Below are 18738 nucleotides of genomic sequence, written 5' to 3'. Positions count from 1 at the left end.
CGTCATCCACAAGATAAGTATTTTTTGAAATATGAATATTTCATAAAATATCTAATTGATAATAGATATTATAACAACTATTTTTATGTTAAATATATAGTATAATCCATAATATATTATATGATATATGATATATAATATAGTACATAACTATAAATATAGTTATCTAATTATTATAACCGAAACATTTTCTGGCGTGATTCAAATAGTCAAATAAATTATTGTGTTAGAGATAACTATCAACAACAATATTATAAAATCTCGAAACGGTTTTGATACCTTGTTTATTATCTATGTTATTTATTCGGTGCAATTCATAATATCTGGTAACCGAATCATTTATTATACGGTTATATACCATAATATATATCATCATGAGAATTTTAGCAATACAACATCTTGAAGAAATATATATCAAAATCCACGCCATCAACTATGCAAGTGCAGACTAGGATCTAGTCATAAACGGACTTCATTCTTAAAGTATCATGGAATTCAATTAACGAAGGGGAAGTCTCCTATTGCAAACACTGATTGCCAATTTCGTCAGGAAAGTTCATAATTAACGATCAAGTCCAAGACCGAGCGGTAAATCCCTCTCGGGAGAGAGGTAAAGCCCTTTCAAAGCCGAACGGTAAAGCCCGTTCCCTAGGAAGCACTCCTAGGTCAAAGACCGAGCGGTAAATCCCTCTCGGGAGAGAGGTAAAGCCCTCTCGAAGCCGAACGGTAAAGCCCGTTCACTAGGAAGCACTCCTAGCTCAAAACAGAGAGGTAAAGCCCTCTCAAAGCCGAACGGTAAAGCCCGTTCCCTAGGAAGCACTCCTAGGTCAAAGACCGAGCGGTAAATCCCTCTCGGGAGAGAGGTAAAGCCCTCTCAAAGACGAACGGTAAATCACGTTCACTAGGAAACACTCCTAGCTCAAAGCAGAGGTAAAACCCTCTCGAAGCCGAACGGTAAAGCCCGTTCCCTAGGAAGCATTCCTAGGTCGAAGACCGAGCTGTAAATCCCGCTCGGTTAATGTTGAAAGACGAGCGGTCAATCCCTCTTGGATAATGTTGAAGACCGAGAGGTAAATTCCTCTCGGTTCATGTTGAAGGACGAGCGGTAAATCCCGCTCGGTTAAAGTCGAAGGCCGAGAGGTAAATTCCTCTCGGTTCATGTTGAAGGACGAGCGGTAAATCCCGCTCGGTTAAAGTCGAAGGCCGAGAGGTAAATCCCTCTCGGTTCATGTTGAAGGACGAGCGGTAAATCCCGCTCGGTTAATGTCGAGGGTCGAGAGATAAAGCCCTCTCGGTTAACGTAGAAGACCGAGAGGTAAATTCCTCTCGGTTCCTATTGAAGGACGAGCGGTAAATCCCGCTCGGTTAATGTTGAAAGTCGAGCGGTAAAACGCTTTCAATTCCGCCAACACAGCCTCCCTCAAACTCATCAGTCCTATAGTTAACCACGGCTAAAGCCAACCGCTTAACTCGGACTTGGGGGGCATAATGTATAGTATAAAATATTAACCGAGTGGTTACAAACAACCAACCGGATATTCAGGTAATCTGTTTATATCTTATTCTGTTTATATTTTATTGGGCTTATATCAGCTCAGGATCCATGAGATAAATTATAAATACAAAGCCAGGGCCAAAAGCCAGGTACGTTCCACTTACGCATTATTTACTCTACGCTACTCTCAAATATTCAATAGTGATAATCATTCACTAAATATTCAAACAAGAGCCGAGGCTCTTCAAATCACACGCCTAACTTGGGCGTCGGAGTACCTTTTGCAGGTACATCCCCCTCGTCAAGAAGGAGACCGATCGGTTTGCGCCAACACCGATCGGCCAACAGGAGGAGTTTGGAAGCGAGCGAGCGGCCCAGACGCGTCAGCAGGTTAGTCTCTCGGTCCCTAAAAGTATCTACCGAAACAGAATACAAACAACTCTTGTATGGTTATTGGATCATATAACAACCTTTTTCCAAAAGATCATTTAGTGTACTTTAATATATAAATGACTACAATCCAATGATCTTCACTTGGGGAATTAATAAATTGGCTTACCACACTAACTGCAAAGGAGATGTCAATTTCCAAACTATCTTATATATTGCTTAGGATTTGACATAGGCTCCACTGATTTGGTAGGAGTTTGGTATTAGAATCCATGGGTGTGTCAATAGATTTTGAATTCTTCAACCCAGTTTCCTCCAACATATCCAATACATATTTCCTTTTATATATAAAAATACCACCATTGGATTGTGCCACCTTAATACCCAAGAAATATCTAAGTTTGCAAAGATCTTTAGTCTAAAAATAGTGACAAAGATGTTGTTTCATCTGGGAGATGTCATGGTTGTCACTGTAAGAATAATGTCACCAACATATACTATCAAGTAGACACATACAACACTCAAGTGATGATAAAAGACTAAATGATCTGCATCACACCGTTTCATACTAAAATGTTGAACAAAACTACTAAATCTTCCAAATCAGGCCTTAAGAGACTATTTTAGACCATATAAATGTTTGCGATGATGACATACCAATCCAAAAGACTTTCCCTAAGCAACAAATCCTGAAGGTTGCTCCATATAAATCACTTTCTGCAAATCTCCATTAAGGAACACATTTTTTTACATCCACTTAATAAAGAGATCGAAGAACAACCATGACTATAAATAAATGAACAAAAGCCATATTTGTCACTACAAAAAAAGTATCACCATAATCTAACTAAAAAATTTATGTGTAATATTTAGCCATAAGACCAGTTTTAAGACGATGACTAGTACCATCAAGACTAACGTTGATAGCAAAAAAACCCCGTAAAGTGATGTCTTAGCTCATCTTGGTTGACATTAGACCATGCTAGAATAATAACAAAGTAACAAAAAACAAGTAACTAGATAAAAAATAAATATAAGATATTTAATAATCTAAGATATTTAATAAAAAAAACTAAAAATATATGAATAATAAGTATTTAACTTAATATGTTTCTAATTATTAATTAAAAATTAATTTTTCTTTTATTATTTAAATCATTAATTTTAAAACAATGCCTGATTTTATAGTAATTGGTTTACTCTAAATAAATCACTAATTTAAAAACAAAATTGACTATCGATAATGATTACAATTTTTAATCACAAAATTCAGTTATTATTTATTATTTTTTAGTAGTGAAAATCATTAATAATTCCATAAACATGGAATCTACATACTTGCATTCAAATCTTTAAAAGAATGTCTCAAAAATCCATATAATCTAGCATCATATTATAATGTCATTATGTTATGGATGTAGAGTTGACCATGAAAGAAAAGAAAAGACTTTTTCACACTTTGAGTTGATGATCTCTAAGTTAGTAACCAAGTAAATGTTCTAAAAGAATATTCATTGAAATATATTGAGTTAATTCATGCAAATATCATTGAAATATATTTTCTAATTTTATAAAAGGATATTCATTTTCTCTTATACCTTGGGATATTTAATAATGATTTCAAGATTATAAGTTATTGGTATAAAATAAACACTACAATTTTTCTTCCTCTTCCTAAAGTTTATGTGGCTTCTCTAAATAGAACAAGACTTTGAAAGAAAAACGTTTATCTTGTAATGACGGTTGAAAACGTATGTAAAACAAAGCATATGCAAAACATGATTTAGAGTTCATCATCACAATTCTACACATTGACTTAAAATCATAGAAAAACTCATAACATTATCTTTCTTTGTCCTTAAATGAAAAATTAATCTACTTCAAGCATTACTTGAACCTTGATCTAGACAAAAGCTTTGTAAACACATTACTTGAACCTTCTCAGTTTTGACCTTCCTATACTCAATAACAACTTTCATGAAGTATAGTATAACATATTTTGTATTTCATTATCTTTAGATAAATATGATAATAAACTAGAAGAATAAAATTTTGACCATGTCAGTAAATAATCACACAATCTTACATTATGCCTATCTTTCCCATCCTCTTCTTTAATCACAATTTTTTCTTCGGTCCTTGAGACGATATACTCTGCCTAATTAGTAAATAAGGTCACAAAAAATTGTAAAATGACCTTTTAACTAATTGTAATTCCAAACAATGTAAACACATTATTAAAAATAAACTTTTTAATACCAACATGTATAATTAATATGTACAAATTTTTCTGTAATAACTTTGTTCTAGACAAATCATTTATACATTATGACAAATAATAATGTTTTATTCCTATATCTTAATATTCATTTCAAAGTCTTATCATAACAAATTACAATCTATCTAATAAATTATAATTTGAAATAATGTACAGACATGTATAAAAAAAATCACATTTTTCTTTCAACATCTCCAACCTAATAAACTTTTATAAATATCTTTGTAACAACTATATATTATAAGTATATACTACACTTGAAAACATTAATATATCTTAGTATCCATAATTTGAAATGATACTAACAAAATCAAAATATAAAATAATTACATCAATATAGTGGATATATTACAATGAATAATGTGATAATAATTACATTATGATATGTTATAATGAATAATATGATAATATTTTCATAATAAATAGTAAACAGATATAGTTATTACTAAACCTAATATATAATGATTTGTTACTACAACTCATTGTAGGTTCACTTATAATTTTAATCTTGTTTTAAAACTATTTACTTATAGTTATTCTTATTTTCATCTATGATTTTAGAAGTAATTCTGAATTTGCTTAAAATTAATATTTTGCATGATAGGAGTTCATTAGACTGCCACTTATGACACATTTCTGTCTTTGAGTGTCTCCCTTAGAAAATATGATGGATCTTAGAGAAGTTTTATAATAATTAATGTCACTTTTATGTTTTATATTTAGCAACAGTGGGACCCATTTAATGATGACACAAAAACATACATCTAGTTATCTATCATCATCTCTATGATGAGATCATGATTCCAAAGTGAAATCACATCTTTTTCTCCCTCTTCTACTCTACAAATTCATCAGTCAACCATGAAAAAAAGCATCTTTTCCTTTTCAACTCAACAGAAAACACAAGCAAAACCACATGACTATCATAAATAAATAAATAAATACATTGGTAAAATAATAATACAATTTAGGATTCTTAATATAAATAACTTATCAAAATAAATTTTGAAATTTTGTAATATTATTGTTGCACTGAACATGTATAATTTTGATGTTAGAATAAATTAAAATTATCACTTTACTGATTTTATAGAAAATATCATTTTTTAAAAAGAGTTAGAAGATTAATAATAAAACTACCTATATTTATCAAATTAAATGTTGCTTTAAATAAAAAATCACATCAATAATAACTAATATTACTTCTACCATTTTCTTATTTTAGTATTAGATTTCAATTCTACTCTTTTAAATAATATATATATATATATATATATATATATATATATATATATATTAATATGAATAAGTATATATTGACCATATACTATTTTTTATACACTATTATTAAATGAAAAGTATGTTTGTATAAAAAATTATATAGTTTTCTTGCAAATACTTTTTAAGTAAGGATACAAATTTTTGAAACTGCTATAATATTATTTTATACTACATTTTGTACTTTTATGTAAAAAAATATAGTTTTTAGAATATTTTATTTTATTTTTGTAGTAAGACTGTTATTTTATTAAACTAAAATAATTCTATTTTGTGATTCTCGATCCAAACAATAATTGATGTATCTCCTATATTCAAACAATAATTAATTAATTTTTCTTTTAAATATACTTATTTTAAAATATGTGCATGCGAGTACAACTTGTTTGTATTGATCATACATGTTTATTAAACTCTTTAAATATAAATATTAAAATTAAAATTAAGATAAATAGGTTAAAAATAATACATTTTATTAATACTAATCGATAAAACTAAATAACACAAGCCAAATGTTTTAAATTCATTATAAATTTTTTATCCTATTTAATTTTTGAATTAAAAAGAAAAGAAAATATCTTTAACTGGTTGCAGGTAGTAATGCATGCTTAAATAAAGGTGCATAAAATATCTTAAGGTGCATTGTAACTAAAACCATAAAATTTAAGGTTGGTCAACTTAAAAATATAAAAATCCTAAATCAGGTAAGTTACTTCTCTCCTCATTATCCTTCAATCCTGTGCAATAAATGAATTTCGGAACTCCAAAAACAAGACTTGAATGCATCATTCTCATCTTTTTCACAGCACAACACAACCATGGTTAAAAAGCAACCACATTTTAATGGTATATGTATTTAAGCTTTGAAATTCATCATAGGACAATGTTGCTTTGTAGTACCCAGTACAAGCCATGTCATATGATGATTGAACCAATTTGGCTCTCTGACACATCTCATCATTAACTCTATTGTGCCTATTTACTCTTTCTCAGCTTTCTCTTTCACACCCTCTTCAGTAGTATTTATCTCTCTCTATATATATCTATATATCTATAGATATATACACACACTTCTGTGTTCTGTTCTTTTCCTGTTCTTCAAAAAGCTTCCCTCACTGTCACTAAAGTCTACCCATTTGCTAATCTCTTCTACACAGTCCAAAATCAAAGAAAAGTCTTCACTTTGACCAACAATGGCTGAAAAAGATGATGGTTTGGGATTGGGGTTGAGTTTGAGATGGGGAGAAAATGATGATAATAACATGAATGAACAACACCCTTTCATCATGCACAAACCTCCTCATCCTGTTCCAAACCAAAGGGCTTCTTCTTTCAATAGTTTGTTCCATTTCCATGGTAAAGTTTCTAATCACAATCTCTTCATTTTTTTTCAATTCATTCCTTCATTCTGGCTTCTAGTTTCTTCCAAATGTTTATTTTTGAAAACAAAAAAACTTTCCTTTTTCTTCTTTCATACACATTTTTTTTGGCTGAAATAAGAAACCCATTTCTCATAATTTTCATGCTGTGAAGAACACTCATCTTTGATTTTTTTGTTGTTGATATTTTAGTAGAAAATCATGCAAACAGGAACAAGGTATTTTCTTTTTTCCATTTTTTATAACGTCTGAAAATTCTTTGTTAAACTACTCCTTTTATCGTTGCTAAGGTGCGTCTCATGTGACCAATCGAAGCTCTGAGCCACCACCTTTCTTCTTTGGAATAGACGTGAACTTGCCACCACCACCATCGGTGGCACCATGCTACGAGGAGAACGGTGTGTCTTCGCCAAACAGTGCAGTTTCGAGCATCAGCGGGAAGAGGAGCGAAAGAGAGGAGAATGAGAGGGGGTCATGTTCTCTAGGCGGAAGTGAAGATGATGACGGCGGAGGATGCGGCGGTGATGCCGATACATCGAGGAAGAAGCTCAGGTTGTTGAAAGAACAGGCCTTGGTGCTTGAAGAAACATTCAAGGAACACAACACTCTGAATCCTGTGAGTCAAACATAATAAAAGTGTTGTAATTTCTATTGCAATGATAATGCCTATTTTGGAATAATCAAACTCGTAACCACAAAACTTAGATACTGTTTCCAAGTGATTTCGGTGTTAGTTTGATTTAGAATTGAAGTTTATGCAATGTGCTACAAAAGAGGTTTTTGTCCAAATAGATTTCTGATTGAATATTTTCTGTTAGTCATTTTGGCTGAAAGTGTGGTAGAACTGAACACCTCGAAGCTGAAAATATGGTGGCGGTGACATAACACCAAAAGCATTACATTCCAGCCAAAATTGTGGTCTTAATCAGTCAAGATGAAACCATACATCTTTCATCCGAAATTGTGGTCATGGTGACACAAAACTGAGAATCTTTTGGCAGAAATTGTGCATAACCGAGAACCTTTTGGCAGAAATTGTGGTTATAGTGCGATCATTGTGGCTGAAATTGTGGTTGAATAACTTACTTAATCTCGTTTAAATTGACTCCAATGTCTAACTTTTGTGATAAATCATTCTGACTTTCTTCTTTTCACAAAGTAACCGTAAAATTATTGAGGAAAGTGATTGAAATTGTAAAAATCAGTTGCTAAATCAAACTTTGTTTATAATTTCAGGATAGGATGAGGTTTATTCTGAATTATTCATTTGTGTTGGAAGTATGATTCAATGCTGGCATTTAGTCTCAAAATTATTTTTGTTATTTATAGAAACAAAAGCAAGCTTTGGCAAAGCAGTTGAATCTGAATCCTAGACAGGTTGAAGTGTGGTTTCAAAACAGAAGAGCAAGGTGAGGATATTCATCCAAGGGACATTCTTGACACTTTTGTATATGATTACTTGAATGATGAATATTGTGTTGTGACATTGTTCATTGTCTTTCTTCAGACAAGTTTTTGTAATATGTATGCCCCACTGTGTTGTTATGTATTTAGAAGGATTTGTTGTTCCCCATCAATGCCATTCTTCTTTAACAGTAACTTCAAGACAACTCCAACTTTCATGATGAGATTTGACCAATTTGAATGTGATCAATAACACAACTTTTGTGAGACATCAAAGTATATAAAGTTCTGGATGGTTTAGATTTTAATTTTTTGAAATAAAACACGGCATGTGTAAATAACTTACATGTGTATGCTGGGGCCACAGCACTGACAAACATGTAATAATTTGGTGATGATGGATTTTGAAGTTAAATTTTGGAACCTTTGGTGTTTACTTGAGTTCATTCATTTTTTCATTAGTTAATGGAAATACACAAATTTCCAACTTTACAATGATAAACTAATAAAGTGATATAAACTAACGAAAATTGATGTGGCTTTGTTGTTGTGTGTCGTGTCACGTGTTACTTTGTCTTGCATTGTGTAATGAAAAAAAGAAAGTGATGTGAATGCTTTTGGTTCAATAGGACCAAGCTGAAGCAGACTGAAGTGGATTGTGAATACTTAAAGAGGTGCTATGAGAATCTAACGGAGGACAATAGGAGGCTACAGAAGGAAGTACAAGAGCTAAGAGCATTGAAGTTTTCCCCACAGCTCTACACGCACATGAACCCTCCAACCACTCTTACAATGTGCCCTTCCTGTGAGCGTGTTGCTGTCTCATCTGCATCCTCCTCATCGGCCGCCATGCCTTCTGTGCCGCCTCCAAGCAATCACAACCCATTAGGCCCTACCATCCGGCGGCCGGTGCCTGTCAACCCTTGGGCGGCGATGTCAATTCAGCACCGTCCCCCACCATAATTTATGACTCCTGGCTGTGGTGGTAGGGTAAAGATCAGGATTGATGCTAAGACATTTTTAGGTGGTGGACAGAAATGAATCAACAAAATAGATGTTAGATGTTGGTTACTTGCTAGGTATTGAGGTTGGGAAATTCTATTTGCTCCCTTATTTTTTTGTTGCACTTTCCTTTCTTATTTATATTCCAAAAATTAATTTCTAGAATGCACAATACTGTTCTAGAAATTAGTTTTTGTATTGTATAAATACAATTTTGAAAATACATTCCAAAAACTAATTTCCAGAATGTAAAAAAAAGGTGGGAATTGTAAAGAGGAAAAAGGGAAGCAAATGGAATTATCATGGTTTTGGTTATGAGCTCTTTTTGTCTAGACTTATTTTATTTTGAGCCTGAATAGAACATGCTTTAGTGAACTTTAGGATGTGTAAAGTTTGGATATGTTAAAGCAGTTAGTGTTTTCATATGTTAGGCTTGGAAAGATTGAAAAGTGAGTTAGAATAATGTGTTTTATCTTATTTTATTTATTCCTTTTCATTGGGTTTGTGATGCCACATGGTGAGATGAGAGGTGGGATTTTGTGCAAGATATGGGAGGGTGACAGAATCAAAGGGATTCCCATGAAGGGAGAGTGAGTGTGGTCTCATTTAGAAATGATTTTCTGCATCTTTTGCTCTGATTCCCATCTTTTTTGGTCTAATATGCTTGGGACATGGGGTTGGGTGAGTCAGATTGTGGGACTCAACTTTGGCTCTTTCTGCACACTTCATTCTCCTTAAGATGTGGATTTCCAATACCCTTTTTCAAGAACTGAACAGTAAACACCAAAGGTAAAAAAAATGTATGTTTACGCACTAGTGAGTGGTGACAGAGCTTGTATCATCATCATGTGTGTGTGTGTGTCAAAGTAAAGTTTTTCCAAAGGGAAGTAACTAACAAGCATGATTAAAGGTAGCCTCATGGGCCATATCAGAGCCATGGCTACAACTTTCAAGCTGTAACTTTGGCCAATGCTGTTTTTAAGAGTGTTTCCCTTTTGGATTTGACTTTGGTTTTTGGTTTTATTATCAGATTTGTTTACAAAGAATTTGTCTGTGTGGCTGGTGCCGTGTGAATTTGATCCCCTAACAACCCTTCAACTATTTATTTGTTCCACTTTAAGCTCTTTTTTCCTGCTAAAGATATTATTACCTGACATATAGTAATATAAAGCCTATTTAGCAGTTACCATGTGTTGATGTTCAGTGTAATGTTAGTTCATTTTCTTCTTTACTTTTTCTGCTGAGGTTACACAATTCTTTAGGCATTAAAAGCACTAACAGCTCTCTTTAGTGTGTTCTAGACATGTTAGATTATTTTGATAATACATTACAATTAGAATAAATTATAATCACTTTTTATCTGTGTAACTTTGTTGATAACCAAGTTTACGCCAATAAGTTTGATTATTTAAAAAAAAAAGATTATACGTAGTAAATCAGCAAAATAGGGTATGTGGTTGATTATGGCTGTAATATATTAATTAGATACATGGATAATTTGGGGATTACACCTTTTGAAAGTAAAACAAAAATTGTCCCATGGATAGCTGAAATATCTAGGAAATAAGCTAAAAAAAAGATGAGATGGATGTGTAGGTGTAATTAATATAGTCTTTTTATACTCTTTATTTCTCCTGAATTAATTTCGTTCATGTTATTATTTCAAGTGATATACTGTTACGTAAAAGTCAGGTAAATATTATCTCACGTAAGCTGCAATTAAATTTTCAAAATAAGAAAAATAAAAGAATGAATTTGCCAACTTACAAAATCCAATTAAGAATTCTTTTGTAATGGGGTACAGTCCAGCAACAAGAAAAAAAACAGTAAGAGAACTTAAATGGTACTGCACTTCATTCTCATTTCGGGAAAAATCCCCATGTTGCCAAACATTGACAGTAAAATATGCAGAACAAGGAAAAGAAAATTAGAGAAAATTGTATGACAAAAAGAAGATCTCGAGAGAGATAGAATGGATCATTTCCAACGACTTTTCTCCCCCACTCTCTTCAAATGGCTCCTTCTAATATTATTCCTTATCCTTCAATTAGGTGTTAGTTATTCTGGACCGAACGCCCTCTCAGCTAATGACTCTTTTGCCTTGTTCTGCCTTATTACAGTTTTACAATCAAAATGTATTGAAGTTCTCCAAAAGTAATTCAAAACTCCATAGTCAGGGAAAAATGTGTTTTGTGACAATGCTGGAGGTAAGTTATGAAGTTAGAAGCTCCTCTAAAAGTGCTTTGATGTTTCAGATTTTTCAATGAGTATTAAAAAGGTAAAGTTCATATTACTTTGAATCCAACAATCCAACATTAATATATTTCCCTGATACTTCACTACATTGATTGCTGTAGTCTTGCATAGACAAGAAAAATCAAAAACACCAAAGGAAAAGAACAAAAAATTCAAATATAAAGGTAGTTCAGAAATCAAACTGTATGTACAGTATCAGTCAGAAAACGTAGGATGCAACCAAGTCCTGCTTTCTCTGTCAATTTTTCATGAATCCGAAGACATTGATCGCATGTGGGACGATCTCCGGTAGCTAAGCCTCTATACAAGTACCTAAGGAAGATAACCTCTTAGGAAAGAAAATGGTGCAAGAATATCATTAGCAATCTACTAGTTACTATCATATTGTTAAATACCAGTAGTTATCCACCACAGTTAACATTAATATTGTTAAATGAAAGACTCGTTTAAGGCCTTAGCTTTCTTAAAAATGTGAAAGAACAGAAGAAAGTGTTGTTTTCAAAGAATTTCTGTTGAGGGAATATCTTAGGTGGAGTTCTTTTTGCTAAACAAGTTGTAGATGACATTAGGCAATGGAAAGGAAGAAAAGCTAGAAACTGGTTTCAGTAAAGGGAACAGGGAATATGCTTATTTTGAAAATAATAGGATACGATACTATACGTTCTTAGTGAATCCAAATGCAGAACTGGAAAAGAATGCTTCCAGAGTCTTAAGACTTAAGACTCAAATGTGAAGCAGTGTTTGGTGGTTTAATTGAAATATGGAATGAAGAAAGGTTGGAGATAAACAGAATGGCCAGTGTGAGTTGAAGTGAGGTTGTGGAAAGGGATTTGGATGCTTGAAGAAGAAGATGGCTCAGTGATTGGAAGGTGACTAGACGAGACCTTTTTGGAATCATAGTCATGACTACCAAGTGAATTTGCACTCTGGAGTTCTCTCAACAGATGAACAATTTCATATCACTCAAAAGTGCTTTTACAAAGATAAAGAATGGTATTTATAATAACCCAAGCTCGTGCAAGCTCAATTAATCACCCATACAAAGTGTATCAGCTGCAAAGTGGCAGGACAAGTTGAGCAAGGTGACATTTTAAAAACCTGACAGGTGTTAAAGTTCTAAGCTGGATCAGTTGAATTGGCAGATTCGGTCTGGCTTTAAAAACAGTGGATAGAGGCATTTCTTTGTGGTCTGGACATAGACATGCTATTCTTTTTCTTCTGTAAGAAAGATATTTGGGGAAATGTTGTGTTTTGTTGTAGGTTTTAAACTTTACAGGAACTGCATGATCCGCATATTAGTATGGCTAAAAGCAGTCTGATATGCATATTACTGTAACTTCCTAATCTATATATCATCCTATTAGGACTGTAATTTTGTCATAATTACCTTCGAATTATATATTAAAAAACCCAATAAAATCCCTGATAATATTCGCTACAAAATTTATATGAACTTTGCTTTCTCTAAATAACACATACAGAAATCAGAAGGCTTCTAAAAAATTAGGACAGAAACAGCCTACAGGAATTCCAGAATGAAATAAGGTTGAATGCAGAATTGTATAGCAGAGAAGATCAAGAGATTATGCCATTTCGTTCCTAATTAATAACCGTTAATTTCCCCACACTATAAAACACCCCTTTAGAATGTTATTCCCACCATCTACATCACAGGTTTACTTTACCAAAAGATTATCATTCCATTTCTGAAAATAAAAAATATATGCACTATGTTAATTACAGTCCATATTCCTATATCTAGCAGTGATGGATCTTTAAAAGAGGAGGTTTTTATCGGGAAGACAGTAACACTAATGAGACTTGAGTCCAATTACATAAAATATTGATATTACTCTCAACCTAAAACCTTAAGGTAATGTGTTTATGAGTTTTTATTCTTATATAGTGCTCAACTTTTCTAATCATTAACTATAAACCTCATAATTTTAACATCATGCAAGCAATGCTGTACCAAACAAATGACAAGCTAGCCAAATTACAACTGAAAAGAAAAAAAAATGCAAGAAAGATATACTTCACTCACTTCATTAGGATATCATAGTACTCAGGATCCAATGAAGAAAGCATCCCATCCACATCTTTTATAGCCATGATAGCTCTGTGCACCACAAGCCAGTGTGCTGACTGGCAAAAACAAAAGACAAAAGGTAAATTAAAATATGCCACAATTTCAAGTTTCAACATATTACAGAAAATTCCATTACAATTGTAAATGTAATCAAAGGAATAGTCTTTACAGGTTGAACTTGGATTTAAACGGGGTGGGGAAACATTGTTTTTGTTTCTCAGCAATCAAAATCAAAGGTATGCACAAATATTTTTAAGTATCAAACTCTAAAATGTAAAAAGAAAACATAAAAAGAAATCCAAAATACATGAAAAATATGGTATGATTTCAAGAAATTAGAAAACATCAATTGAATTGCACGAGATCTCCAAAAGTAACAACAGGGGACAGAAACTAGACATTGTTGGTAGCTGAAAAGGGCTTAAGAATGATGGTGATAATAAGAAGAACAAATTACACCAACACTTCACATGATTTCTTTGAAATTCACATGATCTTACTTTTGCTTTTGTACAGTATCTCTCCTTAATTGATTGAAATAAATTACAAAGACACTTTTATTATACATGAGAGGCATTACACTATGTGTTCCTAAAAGGAGCCACATTAAGCGAGGAATTTTATGTGAATTTGGAAGAAATCATGAGTATCAGGGTAGTTTTCCAACTAATTAAACACTGCTTCAGTTCCACAATGATCCAAATAAAATGCAAACACAAACACTATCACAAAAGAACAGTTAATTATCAAATTTTCTTTCCAAAAAAGACGAAAAAAAAATGTAAGAAAAATACACAAAAACAAAAGGAGGGGTGAGGGAGAAACCTTGCAACGCTCATCCCCAATGATGGCGTATGTGCCTTCAAGGGCTGTTTTAAGAGCTTCCACAGGTTTATACCTGAAATTGCATCACACACCACAGATGATGATGATTATAAACAAACAAATAGAGAGAATTAATTGATGGATGCAGTGATGAGAGAAGAAAAGGAGTAGGGGGGTTGGTACTGTTTGAGTAAAGTTTCGATCTTGCGGGATTTGTGTTCAATTCTGGTGATAATGGCCTCTGCATTATCTGCTTCCACGAACACTTCTGCACCTGCCATTTTCTATTTTCTTCTTTTCCTCTTCCTTTCACCAAACCAAGCCAGACAAGCTGAGGGTGGAAGAACTACCTTACCTCGTCAGGTGGGTCCTATGTTCTTCACTAGAAACCAATGCTTGCTTGTTAAAAATTAAAAAAAACCAAATTTGAAGAGACAGAAATTTTAATGGAAACAACAAAAACGATGTATCAATTAATTATGAGAATAAAATATATATTTCCATGTGTAAAATGATTTTGAACTTTCATTCAATCATAAATAATTATTAGATATTAATTTACATCACGATAAATTAAGTCAAATGTCACATATGAAGCAAATTTACACAGTTTATTTAAATTATGATTTTAAACTTATGATTGAATTAAAAATTTATATCACATAAATTATACATACAAATTTATATTAATATAGAATTATTTAATACGTTTATAAAAATTAAAATTGATAATATATATATATATATATATATATATATAATTAAGTTATACTAAAATATAATTGTTATTCAATTTTAATAAATTTAACATAAATAATTATGATATATAAAAATATAATTAATAATTTAATTAGCACATATTATCTTTATATAATATATATATATATATATATATAATAATAATGATTATAGAAGGGAAATTAATAATCTATATTTTATTTTGTGAATTATTTTCTATTATTTTATAGAGATTAGGAGGTGATGGAAAAAAGAAAATTACGATATTAACATTAACTTGTCAATGTACTTCATTGAAGATATTTGAGAGTGAATGTAATGTTTTTACATAAATATCCTTTCTTACTTTATTTTCACATGTCCACCATTGTTATTTTTTACATGCATACGTGAGATTCTTGAAGTATATAAGAGAGATTATTGACTTCAAAGGTGACCATACAACATTGCCTTGTTGACCATGCATAGGTGAGTCTCTTCAATGCACTATTAAATAATTGGTTGTAGTTTATTAGTTGAGCAATGGTAGAGAGTTAAGTTGTGGGTGTTTCCTCGAAGTTGTGGAGATAGTTTTGTGTCAAACATTGCTCGAATCTAGGTAAGTTCCAGAATGAATGTGGCAAGTGTGTTATGCATGGTTAACGTTCACGGTGAAGAATCCATGGTAAGGGTTATGGTTCATGGATACAACTCGAATGGCATGATGCATACAAATGGAGATTATACTAACTTGGAATCGGATCTATCACAGTTAGAACCAACGTTGTTGTGCTTGAAGAAAATGGAATCTGTTCTATAATGGTTGAAACCGATTCCAAGGGTGTTGGAAGAAAATGGAAGAAAATTCATCACATTTGACCCTCGACTTGAACAGATGTTAAGATGAAGTCAAATTCAATGTGAACCAAATTCTTGACAAATTAGACAACAATGAGGACTCTTTCTACTAATTTGTATCCTTTAACTCTTTTTTTTTTCATTTCAATTCAATGAATCAGTTTACCCACAGGTAAGATATTGTCTGCTTTGGGCCAAACTCTTACGGATTTGCTTTTGGTACCACTCCAAAAAGCCTCTTACCAATGAAGGTATTTTATGTGTATATAAACTCATGTTCATCTCTTGTTTTATATGATGTAGGACTTTGTTTATACCCAACAATCCTCCCCTCAAACAAAGGAATATGGTTCTCCTACCTCCACCTCCCCTACAGGGGAAGTCTTTTCTTATCCTCGAGTGCACCATGCTCAACATTGAGCATCTCTTTGCCCTCTTTCACAATCCATGGTCACACAACACTGAGCCACCTCTCATGATTCATCTAGCTATCTGCCATTGGCCACCTGTCAAGGCATCACTTTATTATGGAGGGACGTACTTGTATGAGCCCGGTCACCAAACCTAAACCATGGGCTCTGATACCATTTGTAGGGAGGTTCAACACACACATAGATCTCTACACTGGTAAGATATTATCCGCTTTGGGTCAAGCCCTCACATATTTGCTTTTGGTACCACTCCAAAAAGCCTCTTACCAATAGAGGTATCTTATGTGTATATAAACTTATGTCCATCTCTTGCTTTATCTGATGTAAGACTTTGTTTGTACCCAACACTTGGAACCCCTTCATCTTAACATATTAGATTGCAAATTTTTAAGTTAGTAACAAACATAAACATTTCAAATGACAATTTATTCAGACAGTACTACAACTTTCTTTGTTTACACCTATTGCATACATGACGTATTATGAGGATGTCGATACAATATTGTAGAATAGATTACAAACTTATATTAATGAAGGGACTTTACTTTGACTAATCATAAATGATATTGTATCTTCTTATGTATGTACTCGTCCTATATTATGTCATATTTTGATTTGACTTTATTACTTGTGATAATAAATTTTTAGTTTTTTAAGTTTTAATATTCAAAATAAAAATATTTAATTTTTTTATACCAAATATATTGTATTATTTATTTATTTCAATTAATAACTTTTTTTGTTTAAAATTTTGTTCTTTAAAAAAAATAAAAAAACAATTCTAACTCATCTAAATTGTATTTTATATCACTTTTAACATTAAGGACAATTTTGTAATCTTCCCTCCACAAAAAAGAATATTGTCGGAAAGGCCTAAGAAGAAAAAAAGACTAGAACAATGGGAGATGAGGAATGATGATTCACGAATGACCAAAGTTAGGTTGCGCAAAAGATGTGGCTTTTGTAGGAAACATGACCACAATGGAAGTCGTTGCCCCATAGCAACCCAAGCAGGTCCTGTGCATTGCGAGGAAGAACACCAACATACTCCATCATCTGAATCGGTTATGCTATCAACTCAATTTTTTGAAATATCACATCAGGGTAAACCTGAAGCCTAAAAGGGTGTACGAATTGGAAAACCATGAAGCCTAGGAATGTCATTATGTAATAGTTGAAGGCTACAGACATTATGTAAGAGTACATGTACCAAAACTTATTTCCCGCTTTTAACATGTCTTCTTAAGAACAAAAGTTAATGGAAGATTCTCATTTTGTTTTTGGTATATTTATTGTTAACTATGATGTGGTTTAAGATTCAGTTTGGTTTGTTTTAATTATTTGCCCAAGCATTGTTCTTGCTGTTATGAGGGTTGTTTTACTATATATAAGAAGCTTAAAAAATGGGCTCCCAATGCTCCTCTACAACAATGGCATTATAGTATGAAGCATGACAAAACTTTTTATGTTATGTTGTTTGTTATTGCATTTTAACAATTGTATGTTCTTTTGACCATTACGAAAGAGCCTAACTTGTTAATTATAAAAGACTAAATCCTATTGGTTAGATATTCTGTTTTGCTTGTCTTTTATTATGTTTCATTTACAATCTAAGAAATTGAAGTAACCAAGTCCTATATTGAGACTCGCTCAGTTCGTTAAAATTGGGAACATTTAGTTGCATAATCATGGCTTAATTTCTAAGATATATCTTTTCAGGTTTTGATAGATAGATTGGTATTTAACTTAAAGTACCTTATCAGTAAAGTTGACAGTGTCAATATGACAACAAGTCAATATTTACATAACTTTCATTCATTACGATACAGTTGTCAAAATTTAGAAGTAAAGTTGACAGGGTATAAATTTACATAACAGATTATGATATAATTCTCTGAATTGCTTTCCTTTCTTAGATATAAACCAAAAGTAACAAACAATATAAACTTTTCAAGTCAAAATAACTTTTATTCTTTACGATAAATAACAATGTCAATTACACAACACTAAGCTTAATGTATTTCTCATACATATTACATCTACATTGGATCTAAGTACAATGAAAAACACTACTAAAAGGCATCATGGATTTTTCATCCATATTATGACTACAATTATGTTCATCAGATAAACGACACTACCCACCCCTATCAACACCTTAATCCATTTTTTCAATATCTTAACCAATTTCTCAAAATCACTTATAATCTTCCATCCACATTCCATTTCTTCTCTGTTGACGAAAGAGACAGTCTTTCCTTCACACTGCACACTCTTATCCCTTTCCTATATCCCATCATTAGGAGACCATCTGAAATAATTGCAACACCATCTTC

The 18738-nt window shown here is 32.3% G+C and overlaps 2 protein-coding genes across 2 annotated transcripts; one reads left to right on the top strand and one right to left on the bottom strand.

Moving 5' to 3' along the window:
• Window positions 1-6340: 6340 nt before the first annotated feature.
• On the top strand, window positions 6341-9651 carry LOC124844802 (homeobox-leucine zipper protein HAT3-like). Its single transcript, XM_047321808.2, has 4 exons — window positions 6341-6797; window positions 7111-7436; window positions 8150-8229; window positions 8854-9651. Exons 1-4 carry the CDS (start codon window positions 6635-6637, stop codon window positions 9185-9187), a joined length of 903 nt encoding a protein of 300 aa, XP_047177764.2. The 5' UTR covers window positions 6341-6634; the 3' UTR covers window positions 9188-9651.
• A 1839-nt stretch (window positions 9652-11490) lies between these two features.
• On the bottom strand, window positions 11491-14785 carry LOC124844803 (actin-related protein 2/3 complex subunit 5A-like). The gene is made up of 4 exons (XM_047321811.2): window positions 14580-14785; window positions 14397-14469; window positions 13527-13627; window positions 11491-11794 (listed from the first exon to the last, which is right to left on the bottom strand). The coding sequence occupies exons 1-4, from the start codon at window positions 14675-14677 to the stop codon at window positions 11659-11661; spliced, it is 408 nt and encodes a 135-aa protein (XP_047177767.1). The 5' UTR covers window positions 14678-14785; the 3' UTR covers window positions 11491-11658.
• Window positions 14786-18738: the final 3953 nt, after the last annotated feature.

This window comes from Vigna umbellata, chromosome 7, assembly GCF_029865625.1.
Source record: "Vigna umbellata cultivar VRB3 chromosome 7, Vumbellata_1.0, whole genome shotgun sequence".
Taxonomy (NCBI): domain Eukaryota; kingdom Viridiplantae; phylum Streptophyta; class Magnoliopsida; order Fabales; family Fabaceae; genus Vigna; species Vigna umbellata.
The sequence above is the reverse complement of the archived record's forward strand: the minus strand, read 5'-3'. Positions and strand labels throughout refer to the sequence as shown.